The sequence below is a fragment of the Copadichromis virginalis genome, linkage group LG13, assembly GCF_057382275.1.
Source record: "Copadichromis virginalis isolate Kocher_CV1m ecotype Utaka linkage group LG13, C_Virginalis_male_GT1.1, whole genome shotgun sequence".
NCBI classification, from domain to species: Eukaryota; Metazoa; Chordata; class Actinopteri; order Cichliformes; family Cichlidae; genus Copadichromis; species Copadichromis virginalis.
In genome coordinates this window covers 18437869-18464253 of record NC_140630.1, presented here as the reverse complement: position 1 = coordinate 18464253, position 26385 = coordinate 18437869, and the positions used below count along the sequence as shown (strand labels likewise).

The 26385-nt window shown below is 37.3% G+C and overlaps 1 protein-coding gene across 1 annotated transcript in view; it reads right to left on the bottom strand.

The window, feature by feature from the left end:
* Positions 1 to 143: 143 nt before the first annotated feature.
* The window catches only part of hpse2 (heparanase 2), a 50019-nt gene continuing 23777 nt past the window's right edge, over positions 144 to 26385 (bottom strand). The window contains exons 4-12 of the mRNA XM_085477735.1: positions 23445 to 23618; positions 22289 to 22460; positions 15347 to 15394; positions 9892 to 9985; positions 8969 to 9075; positions 8708 to 8822; positions 5585 to 5730; positions 3317 to 3463; positions 144 to 1185 (exon numbers count right to left, since the gene is read on the bottom strand). Coding sequence (XP_085333861.1) covers positions 1023 to 1185; positions 3317 to 3463; positions 5585 to 5730; positions 8708 to 8822; positions 8969 to 9075; positions 9892 to 9985; positions 15347 to 15394; positions 22289 to 22460; positions 23445 to 23618 — 1166 coding nt within the window. The 3' untranslated portion in view covers positions 144 to 1022. The remainder of the gene's footprint in view (positions 1186 to 3316; positions 3464 to 5584; positions 5731 to 8707; positions 8823 to 8968; positions 9076 to 9891; positions 9986 to 15346; positions 15395 to 22288; positions 22461 to 23444; positions 23619 to 26385) is intronic.

The window sequence follows — 26385 nt, the reverse complement described above, 5'->3', positions numbered from 1 at the left end:
CAAGCTTAAAACACTTTATCACTCTTTTTTATGTACAATACATAATCTAATAATATGACAGTGAACCTGTACAATATGTACTGTAAAATATATATATATATATATATATATAGTATATTTAGTACAAAAGAAACCTAGCAGCATTAAAGGATTAAAAACAAAAGATCAAGAAAAGAGTAAGAAGTGCTAAAATGTACCTGAAAAAAATCTGTATTTGATTTTTTTTTTAATCTATAGTCTGATTTAGCTGTGGATCCAGGTGATGTGAATGATGGGTTCACATTATCTATCTGCGCATCACAGCAAAACAGCTAGTGACACATCCTGTCTATTATATCCTGCAGTTAAACTGAAGTGCGCACAAAGATCCTCAAAGCATGCACACAAAAAAGAATGAGGGGAAAAAAGAGATTTGCAATTTTCAGCCATTTGATATGGCAGAGGAAAACAAAGTGTGGTTTGAGCGGCACCCTCAACAGACACATCAGTAGCTTTATCAATAAAACACATGCATACACAAACATACACAGACAGCATGGGGTCAAGAAGAAACACACCATGGTATGTTTTCTCTCTGTGAAAAGGATCAAGTCATACTGAAAGTGATTTGTGTAAATCTCCTCATTCTGTAGGTCAAAGATTAGAAATAGAGGCTGTAAATAAAATTTCAAAAGTCTAAACTCTCTAACACATGGTTAAAAAATTTGTGTTTTTTTATTTTATTTCTGCAACTGCAGTCTTGTAGCATTTGAGGAACTGCTGGTAAAAAGCAATTGGAAGTTTTCAGTGCGTGTGTGTCTTGACTTAGAAAGCCTGGGTTTGTTTTTTTAATCTGCTTGATCATTTAAATATATATCAGTGCGGATGGAAGCTTGTTATCCAGAGAATTGTTTTGTCTGTAAGAGTACTTGAGCATTTTGTAAAACTTCTCACAAAGTGATATTCTAGTCTTTAAAATCTGAGTAAAACTGGTGTTGGTGGTGTGGTATCAGATGACACTGCATGGGGATAAAGGATCAATGTTATCTCCGACAGGCGTAAGCATTAATATTTTTGATAACATAAAAACCTATAGTCATGGGAGGCATAGCTATTGTCCGTCCCGCCCTCAATGTCTTGGGCTTCAGCTCTGGGAATGTCTCATTGTTCATCATGACCAGCTTTTCCCCATTCAACTGGACATGTCTGCAAAGAGAAGAAGAAATACGGTGTGTTAACTCAGTGAGTTACAACATGCTTAAGTCACATAATCAAATTTACCGACCGTCTTATATTCCAAGTCTTCTTCCCCTGCCTTCTGACAAATAAAACTGGTAGGCCATGGTAAGACTTTATCAACAAAAGACTCGGGATCTTCATTATTTCATGGGCCTTGTATCTTGCCTATCATTCTGCCAGCAGGGGGTGCTGTTGTCACATTATTGTAATTAAAACAACTGCAAAGTGTGAAAACTGACATGTTGAGTGGAAAATACCAAGAGCAAACCCAAGTTTATTTCTCTGTTAACATTTTGGGTCATCTGTATTCCCTAATATTTGGCTTTAGCTGCATTTACTGCAGCTGCTCACTGTGATAAAAGTCATAAGGCTACAAAAACCAATATGCTCCTCATATATATGAAACAATTTTCTAAGACACTCTGTTAAAGTGTTATATTGTAATGATTTAGGTTGTCACATTCATCAAAATAACCCCTGCTACATCTTCATCTACTGTAAAACCTATTAATATTTATTTTTTCTTTTTTTAAGACTCCTGACTAGGCATGATCATAGAAATCTACTTACGTGAACAAATCCAATTTTACAAAGTCAAACACCAGTTTCATTAAACCAAATAACAGTCAGTTTGAGTATGACCTTTGCTTTTTTAATTCACAGTGGTTCTCTTTATCCATACAGGACACAATATGCTAATTATTATTAATGTAAATGCAGTCTGTCCACACTATTTTCTATCTACGTTTCCCCTGAGATTGTAATGTTCACAATAATAAAGGAATAAAGGGCAGTGGTTTGAAGACTTTTACATGAACATTGAATTCAAGAAAAGATCAAATAAAATGATGTTCACTAATGAGAAGTTGTAATTCAAACTGGACTGCTCAAAGCCTTTCTTCACATACATGGGTCTGAAAACTTAAAAAGTTCCACTACTCAAACCAATTTATAGACATCTGGTGTTGCTAAATTCATCATAAAAATCTCCCTGCACTCCATGTGGTAAATGAAAGCACTTTAGGCCAGGCACATCGTTAGCTTGCTCTCCTATTAATTGCCTTGCGATCCTGTTCTTACACCTAAAACATCCTCCATCATTACACTGTTATTGAAGGATCATGCTTGAGCTTTCATTAAGGCCGCATATGGGTATCATATAACGAAAAGACAGACACGCACACACACAGTCTTAGGTCATTAGACTGTTATTTCAGGATTTGTGTCTTAAGTCTGAGTCCGAATAACAGGCCAGGGGATTAAGGGAGAGAGTTAAAGACTGAAACCATAAAGTTTTTATTTTAAGAGACATTTTAAGGAAATGGGAATTATATTACCTTGTTACATAAAGTGAAATATATTGTAGCTAAATGGAATGTATATAAAATGAAAAATCGATTGCTAAAACATATGTTGTAGGCTATAAAAACAAACTCAAAAAAGGACATGAAAACACACTAAAACTTTGCAAAGGACTGTGCTCTCTGAAAATTTCCTTCAATAATTAAGGTGGCAAATTAAAGCAGTGCAATGACAATGACCATCTGAACAAACTTAAGTTTTATTTTTCAGTTAGCTTTAATTGTTACACATTATTCTTTATGAGAATACTTGTCTTCACCTAACTCTAATCCAGATAAAGACAGGAAAAGGTAATTGCATTTGAGTGTACATTTGCATGTTTTGCGGTGTGGCACTCACTCAGCATGCTGGCTCCATATAAATTATACACTGTGGTCATAAAAGTAAATTGAGTCACTGCAGCTCTTTGAAGTTTTGATGTTTAACACCCTATTAAGTTTGGAGGCATAAACTTGTTTATAAAATTATAATTTTCCTATTCTCCATTTCAGTGTTTTTCCTGACATTTGCACAAGTAATTCCTTTTACAAACCAAGGTTTACTCAAGCAGTGTACAAATAATCAGCATTTTATTCTTTTCTTTTTGTTTTATATGAGCAATAACTGTCACATTTCTCTTTTTTGAGCGACATAAATAAATAGAAAAGAACTGTTTCACATAGAAAACAATTACCTAAAGCACGTGTGCATGTTTAAGTTTATATCTGCACATGTGTAAGAGACTAGAGATACTAACTTGGCTCGCAGTCCATCATTGCCATAGGGCTGCAGTAGGTACTGATGGACAGTCTTGTTCCGTAACGTTCCAGCCAATTTGATTTTCTTCCTCGATCGATGCAGGTTGATGATGTAGATCGTTATGGATCCTCTGACATAGTTATGACTAGTGTCACAAAGAAAAAGATGGACACTGCCTCATTAATTTTCTTTTACATTTAGAAAAAAAAGATCAGGGCACAACAGAAAACGTCGCCTCTCCACATCTGTTAATGGGGATTCATTATATATTACATTGCCATGTTGAATAAAATTCTCTATAATTAAAGATGACTACAAAGAGAAGAAAGTCTTTGATATTTGCATCCCATATAGTAATGGAATAAAACCACGACTCCTTGATCTAATCTGGATCAAAAGGCTTTCGGAAAATTAATAAAGAAAGATAAAGCCGGCTAAAAAAAGGAAATTCCTTTACATAGCAAGTTACTTTTTATTATAGCCTAAAACCCATCATCTACTATATATTTAGCATCAACATATTAAACTGCATTTCATTTTTGAAGCCTTTATCATTCCATTAAAGTCTATCTAATACAGAAATCTGCTTCTCTTATACAATATCCAGTATTGAAACCTGCCGCTGTCTGGCCCAGGGTCAAATGAGGGGTGTGAACACAAAGGGCAACACTTCTTGAGTTACACAGACAACAGTCTTTGAGTCCCTCTCCTTAGAGCAAAACACCGGGGACACAATTTGATAGGAATACTGGTCAAAGGTAAATAACTCAGTGAGACAGATAAGACAAACATGATAAAATCTAATAAGAGCCCATATATGAGGACAAAGACAACACAGCTCTAGTGAATACCACATGTCAGCCTTGGTGTTCACCGTCTGGTAGACATCGCTCCCAGTTACCACCGCCTAAATCTCATATCTTCAAAGCAATATTGGATTTTGGTTTTATGTTTACCTTTGTTTTTTGTGCACAGGTTTAGCAATTTCAGTAACCCGGCAGGACTGTTAATGTTTAATATATCTACCAGGAGATATAGTCCCGTACTCCTACTGGGAACACATTATATCTGGCTCTGTGTTAAACTCCTACAGCCTTGTTTCTCAGAAATGTGGACCATGGTTCAGATGGTTAGATGGAATAGGAGATAATAACCTTTTAGACCTTTAAAATGATGAGGTTCTTAAAGATCCAAACCAGGAACATAAACATGTGTTGATGCTGTTTGATGTTGGAGCATCGCTGGAAAGTGAAAAAAAAATGCCATTCAAACCACTAAAAGGGGTAAAAGGGCAGTGGAAGTCATATTTAATCTGCAAAGACTGCTTGGACACATTTATATTCTTTGCTCTCTAATACAATTTAGTCAAACCACCAAGACTACAATGGTTTGCCTACTTAAGGGCTGACTGTGTAAAACCACAAAGTAGCAGAAATAATGGCAACTGAAGTGGCTTTGGATTTGAGACAGACTGCTTTAGTGCTTCACTGTCTGAACATATGAGTCTAGGGCTGATTGGTATCTTGAGTGGAGCTCAGTGACTCCACATGCCGAGGGCATTTCTCTACTCCTAAATTTACAATACATACCAAGAGACTGAGTGAGTACACTTGTTGAAAACTATTTAGAATATCTGCATGAGTGTCACTAGAACTCACGCTTCTGTAGTATTTCTTGCACATTTATCAACCACCTATCTTTGCCGTGCTCCGATATTTTTCTAAGAGATGCTCCACCTGTAAATGAGCACCGTCTAGAGTATGGCCGTAAGTCTACCCTAGTGCTGACAGCCACTGGCCTGGGTTAAATGATAACCTTGAACAGGCCATGGTGGCACTCTTTATCTCCTCGCGGCACAGACTGCCTTATTGTCCCTCCCCCTCAAATATCCCCCTCCAGCCAATCTGACATGGGATAAAGGTCTGTGCACACCTTTCAGCAGCCCTTTGACGACAGGGAGACAGAACCCACACACCTGATAAGTGATACCCGTTAAGTTTTAGTCTCTGAGCTGTGAATGAGCGGGTGTCTATGGTCTGCTTATTTATGGGAAGCCAAATGGTGGAGTTAGGGATTTTGTTCTTCCTCACCAGACACCAGCCTCAGGTGTTTGTGAGAGGCAAGAGGGGGCGTTCTTTAAACTACAGTCATCTGTTTTCTGTCTGACATTCCTGAAAGTATTGCTAGACTTTACTAAAAGTCTATGAGCATTCAGCAGCAAAACTGGAACAGGTTACAAACTAATCCAAGGTAGTTAAGCACGTACTTTTGATAGCTGGTACAGTGGGCATAGATACGTAGTTTGTCTCGTATGACTCGTCCTGGTTGCGGCTTCCTCTGCAGTCCAGCCACTCGCACAGCTAAAACCTTGGGACCAACCAGACGTCTAAACACCAGAGAAAACCAGTAATCCTGTAAATGAAATATCATCACACACACACACACACACACACACACACACACACACACACACACACACACACACAACAATTTGCATTATTTTTATGATTGCATTAGTTAATTGATTCTCATTGTAACTTTTCAAGACAGGGTTCCAGTAGTGACAGTTGAAAGACACCAGTAAAAAGCAATAGGTGTGGAGAAGACGTTTTACATGCAAAATAAAAGAAAACAACATTTCATTTAAAAAAAAAAAAAAAAAAAAAAAAAAAAAAAAAAAAGAGAGAAACTCTGGATTCCCCTCAAACAGAACAGCTCCAAAATCTCTATTGTTTTTAATCGAGACATGAAATGTCCCGGTGATTGTAGAAACAGATTTGGTTTCGCAAGCTGTGAGAGTTAAGTATGTGTCGTAAGTGGCTAATGTGTGTAAAGAGAGATGTGGTGCACAAAAACATCAAGTCTGAATACTGGACTTCTAGTTGGAGCGCACTGTCACATGACACACGTCACATTGTATTTAACAACCGCTGACTCGTTTAGATTTGACACTTCTTAAATATGACATTTTTACAAAATATTATCCTCTATCATGAATTGCTGTATTCATTATGATTGTTGAGTGGCCCACCATACTAAGTTAAACTCTATAGACTATAGGGACTCAACACCTCTTCAAGACACCCAGAACAACATGTGCTCCTCAGGAAGTTCCCATGCAATCCTGCATATGGCAACATTTAAGGGCTTCTTTTTTCCACTCAGACTTTAACTTAATTTGCTGCCAAGGCATCGAAGAAGCACAGCACAGTATAGAACAGTATAGTGGTGGCCACGGCCAGAGGGACGGATGAATGAATGTATGATCCATGATTATTACACAAAGAATAAGACAAAGAGCAGTGACGAGTCTTGGGTTTCATTTATTCCAAACTTGTTGCTTTGTTTTTAAATTTCAAAAACACATGTAACAAAAAACACCAATAAACCGATAGAATTTAATCTGTGGCTGTGATGACCACAGCAATGATTAGTGATTGTTAATGTGGAATATTTTAGAGAAATATCTGTTGAGGTTCTAGATCTCCAGCTGTGTAACTGTTTCCTTCTTATCCTATTGCTCGCCATCGTCTTTTTCATCCCTTTCCGTGTCTTTTTTAAATTTAATTTTGTATTTTTGCACCTTACTTTCCCCCCTTGGATAGATATACAGACAAACGTCAACTGCTGGAACAACCATTACTTCAAGAACTGGTAACATGCCAATATAAATAAAATAAAAACACCAGACACCAAAAAAACTTCAGCTGCTCAGAGGTAACAAAGGATGATAACAATTAAACCTTTATGGTTAGCTAATACGGACAAATTAGATTCAGCCCATTGCATCATCAACCTGCTTTTGAAAATTCTTTCTTCTTTAACGGTGAGCAAAAATCTCCTTACTTAGTGCCAGTCAGACAGAGTTCTGTTTAAAGAATGGATCTCAGACAAAATCAGCCATCTCTTTAATTTAGGCGTTTACTGCTCACTTCTAAAGGGGATGGCTGACACATGTGGAGTCAAAACAACACAAAACAGGAAAGAGAAGCATGATTGGGAAAGAAGAGTATGCTTTAAAAAAAAAAGTAGGAAGGGGAGGGGAGAAAAGTGTGGAAAAAAGATGAGGCAGTTGAGCCATTCAGTGGGCTGGGGGCTTTCACTAGATTCTACCAATGGTGGAGTCATCCTATAGGGGATGGGGCCAGGTCATAAATTTCCCATGCAGTGGACAGGTTGGCGCTGCAGTGAATTCTCTCAGCAGGTAGGCTGGTGCAGCCTTCAGACATCCAGCCATGTTAAAAGCATTGTGATCTTAGCGGGAGATCCCCATTCCCAGAAAAATAATGGAGACAAAGAGGGAGGAAAAAATGAAGCAATCTTTATTGTTTAATATCTTATAGGTGAAGTGAGGTTAAAGTAAGTGCATGCCCGCTAGTGAGATCTAATGAGGGAATTTCTGAAAAATGTTTTGCAGATGTAATTAGTTCATGAGCCCAATAACATTAGCAGCTAATAATGTATTTTGGAGCTCCCAGTACACATTAGACTACCTATTTCTAAGTAAAGCAAAATGAAAAGAAAAAGAATATAAGTCCTAAATAATAACAAATGTTTGATAAATGCCAAGACTCCATCATTTTTTCCTTTATTGTTGGAAGAATGAGTTACTGTCATTAATATAATCTTCTCACCCTACACTGCCTCTGCTTTATATAAACCCATTTTTATTAACTGAATAAATCTTTTTTATGAACTTGACACGTGGTACCATTTTATCACTTCTTGACATTTCAGGATTTTTTTTAACAAAATGAGATTAGCTAAAAAGCGAGACAATGCTACAAAGCACCCTTTTAAAAAGAATTTAATTAGAGGGTTTAATAAGAAACAAACATCGGGACTGCAGAGGTATACCTCTTACACGTGTTAATATAATTCCCCCCTCATATTCTAATAATGCACAACCAAGTGACTAACAATGAAACAATAATACGTTTTTTAGGTTTTTTTTATTTTTTAGACCAAACCACCGGGGAACTTGGCATTGGGCAGTCTCATTCCACACAGGTTTGCAGGCTATTTGACTAACATGCCTGTGCATCAGATTCTCAGGTTGCAGATCTCTCACCGGCAGACTGTCCCACACAGAGAAGCACAAAGTTATGATGGGGGTTGAGGGGAGCAGTGACACTGTCCTGTGCTACTGATAAAGGGCTAAGGTTACATGGCATTTTGCCCCCGCGTCTAACTACTCATCACCACTAAACACCTTTCATCTCAGCTAATAGCTCCCACGGGAAAGAGTAAGAGGTGCCATCAACGCACCAAGTCTAATAAGGGAAAACTCTTGCATAGTTGTCCGGTCAGATCTTGGCCATTTTGATTGCAGCACTAAGAAAGTGAACAGACATTTTAATCTTTTTTGAAATAAAATAAAGAAGCTTACAGGTAGAGGGTTAAAATTCTGGTCCACAAGATGTGTGTATCCATAGTCAAAGAATGAGTGACGCAACACAACATCAATGCCATTCAGTGCAGCCATACCCAGTGTGTTCATCCACCTGCAATATGTGAAAAATATGTGATACATGAGAAATAGTCAATATTTTATTAGGAATAAATACTTTAAACTAGAAAATATGAAAGATTTTTTAATTGTGGCTTCCAATGTTTTAAGCAAAGGTAGTATGATGATAACAATACTTACAGAAAGCCAGCAGCATACGTGTCAGAGAGATTGCTGATGCCGCTTGCCCATGCTGGCCCAAGTCCACCAAGCCACACCTTCTTACCCGGAGTATGTGTGTTCACAACCTGCGATGAGTCATTGAAAAGAAAATTATCAACAAATTTGGATTTCACATTTTAGGCTTAAGAATCAGTGCAACCTTTTCCATCTAAAATTATCTGAGGGCCATCCATCCAACTCACGGTTGGGCTCGGCTGGAGATTATGCCAGCTAACATTGAACAAGAGGTGGGATAAGCAGCATCCCTAGTCCATCTGAGGAGCATTACAATCCTAAATTCTTAACTTTATAAACTTTAATGATGAAGAGGAACCTTTGTTTTGTTATGCTAAATGACTGCATTTTACTGTCTCTGTAAACGAGTGAGACGTCGTGAGAGTTTGCAACAAAATACTTCTAGCAATACAAAGAGAACAATAATAAATATAATAATAATAACAACAAATCGGAAAGACATAAACGTGACCTTATTGTTTGAGTGGTGGTACACAGAGGAATCCCACTCCTTTTTCCTGTTAAGTTTTATTTCTTGGTAGTGATTGCTTATTTTCCCTGATCATCTTTCAACTCACCCAGTTTTGATAATATTACGAATTGGCAGCCATAACCATCTTACCCTCAGGGCTTACTTTTGTGGTTTGCACATGTGGCCTCTTCAGCAACCCTGCCCCAAAACTATCTCAGGTCTGGATGATCCAGAATTTTGCAAACTCATTAGAAATGCAAATATATGTCCGGTCATATAGTTTGTATTTACACTACAGGTATAGAACTCCAGAGTTTAAGGAGTCATTACAGGCATCCCCATTTTATCAAGAATACAATATATATGCATATGACTGGGATTATTTATAGTCAAAGTTTAAGTAAAACTTAAGTACCTTGGTCACTTTACTGATCTGCTCTGCAAGTGTGTCCAAAAGTCGAGTTTTTAGGAAGTCCTCTGCTTTGTTTATTCTGCCATCCATGTAATAACTGTAATGAAAATGCAAAACAAACAGAGTGAAAATATATGCAAATTTATATAAATTTGATATCCTTGATTTGATATCCATCCATCCATCCGCTTATGTTCAGTCTAACCTTGCAACGATGAACTTTAGACTGTAAAGGTTTTACAGCAGCTTTGATAAACAGGCACTGACATACTCAATTATATTTCAGTGCAGTGATAATCCAATTTTACTGAGATTGCATAATGGATGGCTTGGAAGCATGGACATTTCAGACAGACTGAATAATAAAGACATCAATCTGCATGTGTGTGAGAAAAGGATAAAAAACAAAAAGACATGAGAGAAAAAGAGTGTTTAGGCAGCATGAAGAGAAGAATTTATTTATTAGAGCCAAAGTCCTGCTGAACAAAACCCTGTGGGAAAACAAAAATCCCCTCCAACATACTCTCTAAACGAGGGAAAGTCAGTGATAATAGCTACACTGTCTAGTGCATATTCAGGTGCCATAAAAAGGCTTTTTCCCCCACTATTTTATTTGATGAGTGAGTTGCAAAGTTAGCGCGGTGAACACGTAAATATGTCTGTTACATTCAACTGTTAAAACGACTTAACACTAAACCAATCTGTGGCAGGTAAACTTCCTTGTATTTTGTTGTTGTCCTAGAGTTTTTAATCTGGTGCCTGTGGCAAGACGCATGACGTTAGGAATGCATTTTATATCAACCAGTAATGACCAGCTAACCAGAAAGCTTAAGACAACAGTAATTGTCATGACAAAGAAGGCTACAGCCTTTATCTCCTCCTGGCACAGCTTCTGTAAGGTCTGGCTTTTCCTTATTGGGAGATGTGTATCATAAAACTACCTTGATCGTGTTTGTGTAATTACTCTCACTGCCAGAGGGGGGAGACAACAGTTGTACACTCAATCAATCAATTAATTAGTCAGTACACTGTGATTGGCTCTCCAAGGTAGAGTTATTTCAGAAACAGCATTTCTATGAACAAAGAACTGCCTTGCTCAGTTATATTGTCAAAAGTATCCCAGAGTCCTATATATTAAAATTTTCCATATTTAGCTTGAGTGTTTCATTATCCAGCCGACTGCTTCAGTAAATAGTTATGATTTATTTTTAAAAGACAGCAGCAAGTGTTCACCTCTTACATGCTATCCTCTGGGTATTGTTATAAATTAAAAATGAAAATATTCAGGGTGATCAATGGTATAATGGTGAAAAGAAATTACAACTATTAAGCCCAGTGATGTCATTAAATATCATCCTTTGCACAAACATCAGAAAACGAAGCATGCATAGCAGGTGGAATAATGTAGATGTGTCCTTTTCTAAATTTTTAAAAGCAGCACATGTTATAAGATATAGCCAAATTTCTAGAAAGATGGAAGTAAAAAATATTTTATGTAAAATTGTTTTTTTTTCTTCTCCTCAATCAATTTTTAATAGACACACTTAGGTCTCTTGGAGAATGCTAGTTAGTATATTTCTTAATCAAAATTTCAAAATAAATGGGGACAACATAAGTAAGAATGGTACTGTAAATACTATGAAAGTAGAGTATTAGACCATATAATCATAACAACTAAGGGCTCATAAATTCAAAAACTATGTTAGAACCTCTACTGAACCTTTTTGGAAAGGTCTACAGAAATGACAGATGTGCCAACAAAACTGCTGAGAACAGAGCTGAATTTAGTTTATGTGGGGTGAAGCAGTGTTGCAATCTGAGCTTAACCTTGTTGAAATTTTCCTCATAGCACTGGAGAAGTCCCAAGCTCCTGGCCTCAAACTGTAAACAATGCACGGATTAAGTCATAGCCTTACACAAATTATTTGGCTATCCTGTCATCTTTTCTGAGAGCTTACAATAATTCTTCAGTCTAGATCTAAGGGAAGAAATTCCAGTTCATATATGGAAACAGAATAAGACAGCACAAATTCTATCTACATCTTACACTACAAATTACCATTAGGGTTAATTTTGCTTAGAGTATATACAAGCATCCAGTAAAAAAGCAACACTAGCCTTTAAGATAAACACTCAACTTGGTGGTTCATTAGTGCAGGAACACACACACACACACACACACACACACAATGCTCAAGTATTTGTTCATTCAATGTTTGGCATACTACTTTGGGCTAAACGTTCCAAAATTCACTAAAATGCAAAAATTTACAACACAGGAACTGAATGTTTTTAGACTACTTGCTCAGCTTGTTCTCCACCGCTCTCTCCAAGTGCCAGCACCACATCAAAGACAGCTCACTTACAAAAGTATCTAGCACTCCACTAACACCAAAATATGGCACAGCCTAGAGACACAGATGTAATCAGTTCAGACAAGGATGGACAGAAGCAGAGGTGCAACTGCATCAGTACCAGAGTTTGAAAACTATTTAGCTGAAATGGTACATTTATTTATTTATTTATAGATAAATCATTTTGATTTGTAATGATCACAGAAGATACTTTTAGAAGACTGTTACTAATTTTTGCACTCGTGGAATTTTTTGCTAATGGTTTTTTAAAAGCCCTAAACTATAAACAATGTAGAACAACTTACTTTTAATAACTGCATGTGAGGCACCGAAAATTGTCCATCTGGTGTAGCAAGAGATTTTGGGAGTAAGCAGAGGGGTAGCAAAATAAGAAAAGGATGTGTTCCTTGAATGTGGACCATCAGGTTATCATTAGATCAATCATAATTACGTAACGGCTGAAGAATATGTAGCATCCCTTAGGATTTCACAAGTAAATTTACAGCCCCTTTGTGATTTTCACCTTTAACATCTATTTCTCCCCCTTTACATAAGCTATAAATAAGAACTGATACCACTGCCATTCTGACAGGAAACAAGAAACCTCTGGCTGTAACATGTTAGCCTGGCTTGTAAAAAGCAGCACTGCTGAAATAGTGAAACTAACTAACATATATATTTGAAAAAAAAAATGTTTCTAATGCACTTTAAGGCCACAATGATTAAATCAAGAAGGGCTCATTTGAAAGGAGAGGTTTGTCAAAGTGCGCCTTTCATTATTAGAGCATTTAACTGAGGGAGCTTGCTTCTTTGCTTCACACCCAGATGTCCACACCACTGGAGCAATTAGTCTCAGATGTGCTTTGCTCAGGGGCAACTAAACAGCAACTTCAAAAATTGTAAATCTGTCTTGTTGACTTTTCTTGGTCAAATTTAAACCTGGCACCATGTCCTCACACACTTTAAACTAATTTAAATCTCTCACCAAGAAGCAGCCCCTGTTGGTAAGGCAGTTCACTATACATAAGGCTGGAGAGCCTTGGTGTAGCAAAGTGATTAAAGTTTGTCGAAAACCACAAATGTCAACCACATGGCATGGCTTGAGGATAAGTCAGGGAATCGGCATTAACATCCATCTTCTCAGGAGTATAAATGTTTCACTGAAATCTATAAAAACCTATCGATATAATGCAAGTCAGATTTTGACTGAAATACTGATAGATCACAGTTACCTTAAAAACCAATCAACAGGAATTCCCCCAAAAATGTGTTCTGTTAATTTCAGGATAGATGTCAGTGTTATTGTTAATTTAAATGTAATTTGTTTTAAAACAATATATTTATTGAGATGATTTATATGTCTTATTTTAGTTTAGTGTGAGCTCAGTGTGAAGCCCATTCTTTACTCCCTGTTTTATTAAGTGCACATACATTACTGTCCCCCCACTACACACTGACAAGAGGTAAAATTAAGTTAGCAATACTTGAGTTAACAGGTCAACAAGCTCTTTCCACTATCTCACAGATGCACACACTACCATCTGGTAGTGTAATATTAACCTACTCCTAATCTAAACTAAGCCTACAGTAGCTCAAACCTGTCTTTGCTGTAAAATGTAATGATTCGCGAAAATTGACCTAAAGTTATATGTGCCTTGTCAGGCTAAAAAAGGGAGGTGCTTTTAAAAGTGCCCAAGAGAGGAAAAAGCACCATTTTCAGCTTGATTTAAAAAAAAATAAAATTTCCCAACATCCACAAAACTTGTTAAAGCAACCACTACTGGGATGTTAGGCCCTCAAAACAGGTCCTGACATTTGGATAGGTTTTTTTGTTTAGTGTAGTTCATTTTTATTCACCTCTAATGTATTAATGGAGATGTTTTATCATCACAAACCTTGGATAAAATATATATATCTGGTTTTAGGGTTAAAGCACCATGACAGAAAAAAAAAAAAGACATCCAGGCCTCTAAAATGAAAGAAAACTTAATACTGAACTGCAGAAAGAAATGTGAATACAGAGAAGACAGAGACAAAATCAGGGAGTTTAATAGAGAACGACTACACATACTGATCATGTCTTGCTGGTGAATCCAAACATGGATAAGCATTAACTGAGACAAGATGCTGCAAATGTCAAACTACAATGTTGTGAGAAAATGTCATAATATAATGCAAACCACATATCGTTGTTTCAAGATTTGGAGGTACACAAATATTTCACATCATAACCAACACGTTTCATCACCACAAGTGCCGACCGGACACCTCCGACTGTAAGCCACAGACAGACGTATACTAACAAATTCACAACACTTTCCAAACAGGTTTAAATCGAGTGCTTTTTTCCTACCAAGCACGTCTGACTCAAAACAACTTGAGACAGCTGCACTAGAGTAAAACCTATGTCGTAGACGTGTTAATGAGTGGTCTCTACTTTTATTAGGTTGGCTTCTTTTGTAGAGGTCAGAGTTTCTGTCACGCAGCCTGGTTAGACTGGAATCTGGACCTCTTGTGTAAAACGGGCTAATTGACAAAGGGAGTGAGCCAGAGCATATGGTTTGATTTTAACAGTGTGGGTGGTGTTTTTCCAAGCCTTACTGACAGCCCTTCCACCTTCTGTTTCATCTAATTTCTCCTAATTAGACCTGACCTTCACCTTAATGACCACTCACTCAGACACAAAGGGTTTGTCTTAGTTTACACTCAATGTGCCTTTTTGTACATATTTTACATGTGGGTGTAAAAAGATACAGATAAAACATTGGGGAAAAAGATCAAACCAGTGATACATTTGTATGCATTCCTACAGTATGTGCAACAGACAAATGGCAGGTGTTACTAATTTAACACACACACTGTCTCTTAGGCTCCTTTTCCTGTTGTTCCACTTGCAGGATAAACACGGTTTGGTGAATATGCATTAGTCTCTCTTGGTAACTGTGCTGACAAATTTGCAATATTGGTACAAAAACACAGTGTGGCCTCTGCTGTTAGATATATGGTTTTGAATTACTCTCTTTCAGAAGAACGTAGGTTAATTCTGCGTTTTTCTGTAGATGAAATAATAAAAAAGGGTAAAAATGAAAGGGTAAAATACCTACTGTTGCCACGTAACTGCATCTACAACAGAGCCAGCATTCTTCATGAACCTGAAAGAAAACACAAATGTCATTAACTGATTCGTTGTATTTTGTCTTCAATATATGACAACCTATGTCTTCCTTACACAATTACAATATGGCTATATGAATATTACAACATTTTACCCATTTAACTGTTAGTGCTCAGTTTATTTAACAAAAATATTTTTAATTCAAGTGCACATATGTCACCTTCACTTTATCTCAAGAAGAAAACAAAATCTATCTAGGTGACAAAAGCCATAATTCACTAAAACTCTTTGCCAACTGTCATAAAATGTGTTGCAGTGTTCATTCTTTTAGCAGGTAAGCAATTGGTAATTAATTAGACTTCAGGATTAAAGGCAAATTTCTGAAAATCAATCAAGACAAATTATAAATATAAGAAAAGTGTAATTTAACAGCTGAGAGCTCCTTAAAAAGACAGCAAATGGTGTGTATGCATTATGCAGATTTCCTGTCATTTTAAAATATGTGTATGCAGCAGTCTAGATTTCGCTCATAAAAATGAGTTCTTTCATAGTTATATAGCTTACATAGCATAATTACATGGTTTGACAGTCACTGTTGGGTCCATATATTTTTGTGATGCTTTGCCAAACCCTTGCTGCAGCTGTCTTCAGTTACTGTTCCTTCATGGCTCTTTCTACCTCTGGTTTTGTCTGCAAGTGAAATGCAGCTCTATTGCAATAACAAAGCCAATGTGGAATATTCCACTTCCTGATCTTTCAAAACCTTTTTACAGATTTAGGTAACTCTCCATCTGTACTGTGATGTGCTAAAGAATTACCTTTGGGAATGAGGCTAAACACAGACTGCAATACTTTATACTTCTGACATCATTCATCTGCTTTTGTCACATCACCAGCAAACTACACTGAAAGTCATGCTTGTCCATGCATTACACTGCCTTCACTCTTCACCCAAGAGATGTAGTATGCTTCAGATTAAAGGTAGCTCTTAGTCACATCTGCCTACATAAGACTGAGCTGGTAGTGTAGAACCTCTATTTTCACTTGTCTTGTCAAAAGTCTTTTATTAGGGTAGATTTTTGTAGTGATTTTATTTAATCATGGAAAGGATCCTGTGATCATCTACGACTTATCTTCCACAGTGTCCATGAATTTCTATGTTGTCTAGCTCAACAGTGCACTCTATCCTCCAAATGAACAAAATTGTTGAGCAGGTCAGTTCTAACTATTTATTTTTTTACTGTTTAAGGTTGGTTCCACTTATTTTTCATTTGCAATTTCTGCTCATTTGAAGAGACAATAACAGCCTCCAAGTCCAAAATGGAATGAACACCAGAACTGTTTAGTATACAGGGAGTGCAGAATTATTAGGCAAATGAGTATTTTGTCCACATCATCCTCTTCATGCATGTTGTCTTACTCCAAGCTGTATAGGCTCGAAAGCCTACTACCAATTAAGCATATTAGGTGATGTGCATCTCTGTAATGAGAAGGGGTGTGGTCTAATGACATCAACACCCTATATCAGGTGTGCATAATTATTAGGCAACGTCCTTTCCTTTGGCAAAATGGGTCAAAAGAAGGACTTGACAGGCTCAGAAAAGTCAAAAATAGTGAGATATCTTGCAGAGGGATGCAGCAGTCTCAAAATTGCAAAGCTTCTGAAGCGTGATCATCGAACAATCAAGCGTTTCATTCAAAATAGTCAACAGGGTCGCAAGAACCGTGTGGAAAAACCAAGGCGCAAAATAACTGCCCATGAACTGAGAAAAGTCAAGCGTGCAGCTGCCAAGATGCCACTTGCCACCAGTTTGGCCATATTTCAGAGCTGCAACATCACTGGAGTGCCCAAAAGCACAAAGTGTGCAATACTCAGAGACATGGCCAAGGTAAGAAAGGCTGAAAGACGACCACCACTGAACAAGACACACAAGCTGAAACGTCAAGACTGGGCCAAGAAATATCTCAAGACTGGTTTTTCTAAGGTTTTATGGACTGATGAAATGAGAGTGAGTCTTGATGGGCCAGATGGATGGGCCCGTGGCTGGATTGGTAAAGGGCAGAGAGCTCCAGTCCGACTCAGACGCCAGCAAGGTGGAGGTGGAGTACTGGTTTGGGCTGGTATCATCAAAGATGAGCTTGTGGGGCCTTTTCGGGTTGAGGATGGAGTCAAGCTCAACTCCCAGTCCTACTGCCAGTTTCTGGAAGACACCTTCTTCAAGCAGTGGTACAGGAAGAAGTCTGCATCCTTCAAGAAAAACATGATTTTCATGCAGGACAATGCTCCATCACACGCGTCCAAGTACTCCACAGCGTGGCTGGCAAGAAAGGGTATAAAAGAAGAAAAACTAATGACATGGCCTCCTTGTTCACCTGATCTGAACCCCATTGAGAACCTGTGGTCCATCATCAAATGTGAGATTTACAAGGAGGGAAAACAGTACACCTCTCTGAACAGTGTCTGGGAGGCTGTGGTTGCTGCTGCACGCAATGTTGATGGTGAACAGATCAAAACACTGACAGAATCCATGGATGGCAGGCTTTTGAGTGTCCTTGCAAAGAAAGGTGGCTATATTGGTCGCTGATTTGTTTTTGTTTTGTTTTTGAATGTCAGAAATGTATATTTGTGAATGTGGAGATGTTATACTGGTGTCACTGGTAAAAATAAATAATTGAAATGGGTATATATTTGTTTTTTGTTAAGTTGCCTAATAATTATGCACAGTAATAGTCACCTGCACACACAGATATCCCCCTAAAATAGCTAAAACTAAAAACAAACTAAAAACTACTTCCAAAAACATTCAGCTTTGATATTAATGAGTTTTTTGGGTTCATTGAGAACATGGTTGTTGTTCAATAATAAAATTATTCCTCAAAAACACAACTTGCCTAATACTTCTGCACTCCCTGTATAAAGATATGCTACACCTATCCATAAGACATATAATAAAATAATTAAATAAGAAGGACAATTAAATTGAACCCTCTGAAAATATTTTGAGTCCCTCAAAAGTGAATGCAATATTTCTGTTCAATCCCTTAAGCACACCCTTTCACGACATATTCAGTCTAACATTGAATTTGAAAATAAACAAATGTAAGTATCATGGCAAATCTGCAAACTACTAGTTTTATTATTATTATTTTTAACTAATTAGAGTTGCTGATTCTATAGCTTGAGGATTTGATTTGTTAATTTTCAGTTTAATTGTTATCAATAAAAGGAAAATCATCTGAGAGCAGAATCATCCTGTACACAAACACCGTGCAAACACAGAGTCGCCTCTTTGCATCTGTGTATGTTTCCTGATCTACCTGACCCAAATCGCTCCATATTTGGCTGTAACAGCTTATCAGACATGCCAAAATGTGCGTCTCTAAACATCATGTCACAGAAACACAACTTTCACTGGGCTGGCTTGTTTAGTCTGTGCAGCTCAGATATTTGGACTCTTGAGCTGCTCAGCATCTAATTAATCTTATTTCCTGAGAGCAGCAGAGTAGTTGGGCTGTCAAACACATGAGCAACCCCCTCGTAACAGTGTCAAACACACAAGAATCGTCGTGTCGTTAAATGCGACACCCATGACCCATGGGTACTCCGGCTCTCGACTCTTCATCTTCTCAATCGTCCTCCTCTTCTCACTACTCATCTTCTATGTCCTCCCTTTGTTCTGATAACACTGCTCATTAATCAGTCTGACTATTACAGTACACATACACACATGTGAGCAAAAAAATACACCTTTTTGCTTCTGACTAAATCTGAACTGTCAGTGCTCAGTGAGATAAAAGGCAGCTCCTAACGGTTTCACTGATTTAAGTAGTTCAAGTACATAGTGGAGACAGATCCATACCAAATTATTCTTTTTCCATAGTCTTCCAACTACCTGTCAAAATGTGTGCGGCTGCCGAGAGGCTAACATATATTGAGACATTAAACTGTTCCTGTGAATTTAAGTACACATGTGCTTATATACTTGTGCATGTGAAAACATTTTAACACATAAACATATTCAATTTACTTTATAGATGGTATTTTGGTTAAATGACATGCTGACCCCATTTATTTAACAAATTAAAACCAGAACTATATATCCCACCTCCATCACTTCTAATTGTCTTATTAGCTCTGTAATAAATCTCCTAAACCTCTTGTGACAGATTAGTGGACCGCAGAATATAGCTTCCTTTCAGCCACACAAAATAGATGTTAAGTTTTCATGGTTGCTGCGCAGGAGCACGTCTAACATCTGCATTTATTCACCAAAATCTATCAGACATTGCAAAATGTTCCCAACATTGTCATGTTTATGACTGTGTGTATCTGACCAGTTGCTTTTACATATACAAAAGTCTAAGTGGAAGCTAAAAGGGAACAAAGCGTTCTCCATTGCTGCCCCCAGTTTATGGAATAAATGCCTGTGCACTTTAGACAGTCACCTCCACAGCCCATTTTTAAAACACATTTATACTCTCTGGCCTTCGACCGGGCATTATACATTGATCTTACTTGCCTTTGTTTTATTATGGGAGCTTGTTTGTGTTTTTATTCTATTCTAGTTGTTTTTAACGGTCCTGCATTTATTCACTTTTGGTTGCAGCATGTTGTATTTGCTGTGGTCGTTTTTAAATTGCTTTATAAATATTGCACACTGAATGTCTGAATAAAGTAATTAAACTTTAGATTGACTTGATAAGGGCCCCACGTAACATCTTAAAACATGAAGATGTTACGTAAAATATCTGTCAAGTTATCAACATCTAAATGATCATAACAACATTTTTCTATATATTACTAGCTTTTTATACACCACCCTTGTGAGTTTAATATAGAGTCCGACAATTTTATTATTTGGGTGATTTTGGCCTATCATAGATATATATAATGAATATATTATCCCCTGTGCACCACAACGAAGCTTTTCACGTTTTTGCTTGAGGTAACGTACATATGGTGTCGTTTGTTTGTCCACCAGTGCAATTTCAACCTTGTGGTTTACAGTTCTCTCTCAATGTCTGCAACAGAACCATGGCCACTTGGTTTCTTTGTGCTAAACTTCAAACTGGATTGCCAAAAAAACATAGTGGAAAATCTAAAAAAAATAAATACATTTTATATGTATATATTTATTGGTTGGATAGTGTATGCATTTCCAAAATTCCAGTATTAGTCAGGCTAATTTAAAACAATCAATCAAATTATTATATACTGCTCATAAAGTCAAAAACAAAGGGCAAAAAGTAATTTTGATAGTACTAAATTATTTTATTATCCAGTGGAAAAAAAGCAAACATTGCACCATAAGGTCACACTTTATTTGTATTGTCCAACACTGACAGAGTTGTGTATATACCTCCATGTTTGACTTTCACCCTTTGTTTGTTGTACTGGGCCAGTGATGCATTCATTTTAGTCAAGTTTGTTTCCATTTCAACAGACAGAAAAGCTCACAAAGGCGTTACTTTTTTGGAAATAATGATTTTGTTTGAGGAATACTGTCAGCTGTTTGGTTGACAGAACTAAGGATAAATTTCTTGTCTAAAATGAATTTCAACAAACTAAGACTTGTAGTAATACCCAAAGAAGCCTACATACCTGTGAGAGGCAATCTGGGGTTCGTTATTTGTAATGCAGCAAGGTCAAATTACGCTTTTAAAAAAGTTTTTGTCTTGGTTAACAATCACTATTGTTATCTATTAGATTATCCAAATTAAAGTTATGCACAAACGTTTCCAAATCATTAGTGAAAAGAGGAGAATGTGTTATTCTCTGATGGCACTGATTTGCTATTTGTATCCAAAGTGCATTTTGTAAATCACCAACTTGATCAACTGCAAGCCTTAAACTAATTTTGAATTAAGATTAGGTTAAGTTGAAGACAGCCAATTACATGCTCACTGCCAGTGGAAAAGTGGTTTGTGGAAGAACAAGATGGGGAGGTTTTTTTTTTGTTTTGTTTTTTTAAATCTTTTGTCATTGAAGTTTTGAATTTCTAAGGATCACAACAAATTATGTTTCTTTTGCCTAAATTCAAGGGTTTCTTTCAGTGAGCCACACTTTGTAAAATATACTTGGACAGACTTCATTGAACTGATGAATTGATAAAGACAATACAAAATGAGTCAGCGCCTTAAAGGAGGTATTACTTTTCCGTTTTGTGCTCCATATTCACATCATGATCTTACGTTGCCCGTGAATTGTTAATGTTCTGATTTTCATCTGCCAGATAATTACAGCTTGTGAATGCAAGATAGATAAACCGTGGGGCTACAATATTGTGTGGCTACAATACAACTTGTCCAAAAACAACACAGTAATTTTCAGTGAAACAGAGTCCGAACAATTTAATCTTGCTTTCAGTCAACTTGAATAAAATTTTGGCCAGCTAAAGAAAGTATGTCTGAAAACCTTTTTGTTTTCCAAAGATTATAGTAATCTGTATCAAATGCTGGTGAATAATACTACACAATGACACTGTGACAATGTCTTGGTTAGTCTTTTGTTGTAAAGGTTTGGCTACCAAGTGTAACAATGCAACCTTTGCAGAGGACAGGCTGCAGTTGAAAGAGGGCGGTTAGATAAGCGACCAGAGTCAATCCAAAGCTGCTGCAGCTTCTGGGTGAGACAAGCAGGTGGGACGTTGCGCCATCACGTTATCAATCAGATGACACTTTATTTATGCTGACATGGTATAACTGAAGCTGAGACCCTAAAACCTGCAGAGTGGGAATCCATAAACACTGAATACAACTACAGAGTGTGAGTGTGTGTGTGTGCGTGCGTAAAACTTTTACTGAGCTTTACTGTGTTTAATGCATAAACTACTGCAGCATACTTTCCGCTACCTTCCCCCTTTCTTTTCCAGCAGGACAGCCTAAGAAGGAGTGTAATCCTGGCCAATCCCTGTTTTACTTGGTGACTCACCCATCCAGCAGCAGAATGGCGTTCTTCCGGGGTCGTCCTGCGTTGGGGCCAAAGAGGTGAGCTCGGTGGTAGAAGCGCACAGACTGCAGCAGGGTACGTAGTTTGGTGTAGTCCTGAGCCAACTGGGTGCTGTTGACCGCACGACCCACCATGCTGCGGTACGCATTGGGCTCTGGAAAGAGAAGACACAGTAGACTGAGGAAGATAAGAGTTTATACAAGCAGCATTGGGAAGATGACAAAGAATGATGTTGTTGTTGTAGTCTGATCCTGCTCTTAGAATATCCAACAGCCAGTAGAAAAAAAGGATAATTGGCCAATTCACAGTAATACAGACAGATGGACATTGCTTCAAGGGAATAGCCAAAGCACACAGGGTGGCCTTGCAGAATCAGTAAGCCTAAGAGAGTGAAGCATTTTTACAAAAGGAGAAAGACTGAACTTTTGCAGACTCATTGTTGATTAACAACTTCACTGAAGATTTTTCTGTACCAGGCTGTTTCATCCTAAAAACATAGGCTGCTAACATGTCTGCTTTATTAGTGTATGTTGATATGCTGTTTATGAGAACTATGAAATGATTAACTGCACATTTTAAAAGATAACCTTTAATTCATCATATAAATGTCCTCTATATCTTGTGCTACCTCAGCAATTTACTTGAAATTATTTCCTTTGTTGCAGTCACATATAAAGTTATTAGACATATGCTGCTACTCTTAGGCTTAGGCTGAAAAAAAGGGTGATAATAAGTTTTTAATGTGAGGGTATTTTTAGATTTTCAGAAAATTAAAAGAAAAAAATAGTTTACCCCTATGCGAACCCTTGGATTAACCCTTTAACTGCTACTGAACTTAAAAATCCTTCATTAAATCTGCAACAGTTTACTTTAGTTCTGTAACAAATTTGTATTACAAGTGACAATACAAGCATGAACTGTTATACTGCATTTAGTTTATACTTCGAATTTAATTTACTGCACTCAACCAGAGAGAATAATGATATGATTTTGGCAATAAAAACTATACAGTATGTTACCTTTAAAACGCTTTCTTTTCCTTTTACTCCTCTAAATATTTTAAATAGTATCAAAACTGCAGATATGATTGTAAGTCATGTGTTTTAGTAGACAGTTTGAAGTATGTTGCTGTACTGACCATTGCCCAGCTCCCAGGAGATGTTGTATTTCTTCCCAGCGCTGTACTTCAGGAGGCTGAGGGTGGAGGAGGTGTTCCAGGAGTTGTCTGGATTTCTGTGTAGTGCGTTGAGCCCCAGGATCAGGTGCAGGCCAGCACAGTCGGCAAAGTTGTACAGTTTGTCTAAAGACCTGGCTGGGAAAAACCCACAAAGCAGTTGTAACTTTGATTCTTTTTACGCGTATGGAATCATATGACCACATGAACATGATAGAAAACATGTGTAACTCATGGATTCCCTGATTCACATGCCCTCTGTTTCTATATGTTTATGTATACAGGAGCCCTTAAACCATATCTGTGGTGCTTTCTGCACCACAACTATGTATGTTTGCAACCGGCTACATTTTCTTTTCATTAAAAAAAAAAAAAAGAAGAAGATGGAAAGGTGTTGACATTATGTAACATTATACACTTTTATTATACTTATTTTAAAGTCAGCTTTATCAAAACATACCTTCAGACTTGGAGGGAAACAAAATTGGAGCAGTATAGGTTTGTGTCACGTGTATACTACTGTATTTACACTGTGAGTACTATGAAACCTGCTTAAAAACTTAAGATAATTAATCAGTTATGATAAAAACAAATCCAAAATGAGAATTCCAATAATTAATTGTTTTTACATTAGCTACTGAACAATATCTAAGCTGGTTCTGCTCAGTTCTTTGTGGATCAACTGATCAGTTTATTCGCATAGTGAAAATAGAAGTAAATCAACCAGAAATAGAGCCCAGCTTTGAGGAATGTTTATCTTGTCTGTGGCGTAGGTAACATTGTTGTGATTAACTGTGTACAAAGTTGCTTCCACCACTTCAGCTTTCAAACTAAACCATTCAAACAACCAAAGAGGACAACATTCCTTAGCCATACTGTGTAAGTACTCTGTAAGATGTACTTGAATAAACTGACTGCACGTGGTGCAGGATATACCTGGAATGTATTCTGCAACCAGTTCTGAATTTCGTGTGTTCATTTTTACACACGACAGCAGAGTTTCTTCCTTCAGCAACATTCAGTGAGAAGAATGCAGACAGACTGATTTTCCCATCATGGACTCCTGTGGTGATGCGCTCCTCAAAGCATCAGGCACAGGATTGTTCTGTTCTGTTCTGCAGCTGACTGCTCACTCATGTTTATGTCTGCTGTCTTCATTATTCTCCCTATGCAGTAGAGGATAAGGCCAACTGCAGATGTTGGCATACAGTGAGAGTGCCAAAAGTGTTTGTTTATATTTTAATGTGTGACTGTAGGCTGCTCCTGGATATCTTAGGCTCTTGTTTTGAAATTTAATCTGTTTGAATTCATTCCATTAATGTAAATATTACCCTGAACTCTAACCCTTACTTCCTAGGTTCAACAAGGACCAGATGAAGACTGTGCAGGTCTGGTTCCTGCTAGAATTTGCTCTCAGCTCTGGATTTGGCACCACCTGAGTTTGCCAAATGATAGCTTTGTCCAAAGTGGAATGAAGACAAATGCAGAGCAGACTCGTGTGCATGTAAAAGGTTTGGATACGTGTCATGCCAATAAAAGGCATAGTATTTAAAAATGGATACAACTAGCTTCAACAGAGGACACATTTAAATAGTGAGTAATGCTTATTAAGTTATATCTGAACTCAAATGTGTTTGTGTATTCAGCATTTACTCCAACCCTTTATTTCTAGTAGAGCACTGGCTATGTATAATCCAAAGAGCAAATAGAGAGAACAGAAAGATTGCTTGTTGCACCTGGCATTAATCTGCTCTCTGCTAATAGCAGGACAAAGCCTGAAAAGCAAAAAATGTTTGCAGCAACAATAGCTTTATTCCACAAAGCTCTTTTGGGGAGTGTATATCTCCTGGGTAAACTCCCCGTTGACTGTCTCATTAATAACTATCAATAATGTTATTATCATAACTGCTATTATTGTAACTTCTTCCCTTTGTGGTTGGAATCAGAGTGGCGTCTGTTTGCAGCAGCAGAGTTGAGGGCAACTGGACAGAGAAAGTAGGGCCAGATGTGGCTGTCAAGATGAGTGATTCCAGGCCTTTCCTCACCTGATATCTGAGCAGAAGGCAACCAGCCTTACTGCAAGACACAGCTAGCAGGCCTGCAAACACATCATAAAAGCATCATGAGATGTATCAAGCTACTAAAAATACTGTTTCTCTGCTGGCTGATCTAAGAGCAGTGTGTAAAATAAGAGTCTATGTGTGCATGTCAGGCTGGTTACTGCTAAATCTTTATACCGAGTCTAGGTCTTAAGCTTATGAAACACACGTATCTGTTGTCGTATAAGCTGAAGGTGCTAAAAGATATTTTGCACTCAGTAATTTTAAACATAAATTTTGCTTTTCACCTAGACTATTAGATAAATAATTGCATGTTTGACAGCATACTCATCTAACGGATCTATTATACAGACTTTATAAATGCATATTTATTTATATGCATACTATGATTCCAGCTTATCAAATGAAAGGATCTGTCATTTCTCCTGTAAGTTAAATGAACAGGGAAAATAAACATGCCCCCCCCCAAATATCTGAAGAAATCAACTTGGTACCTGCAAAGGTATGACCTCTATCGTTATCAGAATTTTTGGACATATTTTTGATTTTGGTTAAATAACTAGTAATCGAAATGATTAGTTGCAGCTCTAGCAGTCTTAGCACTGTATTTATACTTATTGTAAAGAAGAGTTGAAATTAAGGCTGACCTAGACCCATTTTGTGTGTCCGATTATGGGTAAAAAAGAAATATATAAAATATATAAAATTCTGTTGATAAGGTCTCCTTTTTAAAATAAAAGCAATCCCCTGTTAGCCCATTGGTGAGCAGTTGTTGGAGTCTCTTTTTCACACTGACAGCAGCTTGTAAAGAACATACATTACAGCATAGCCCAGCATAGCAAAGC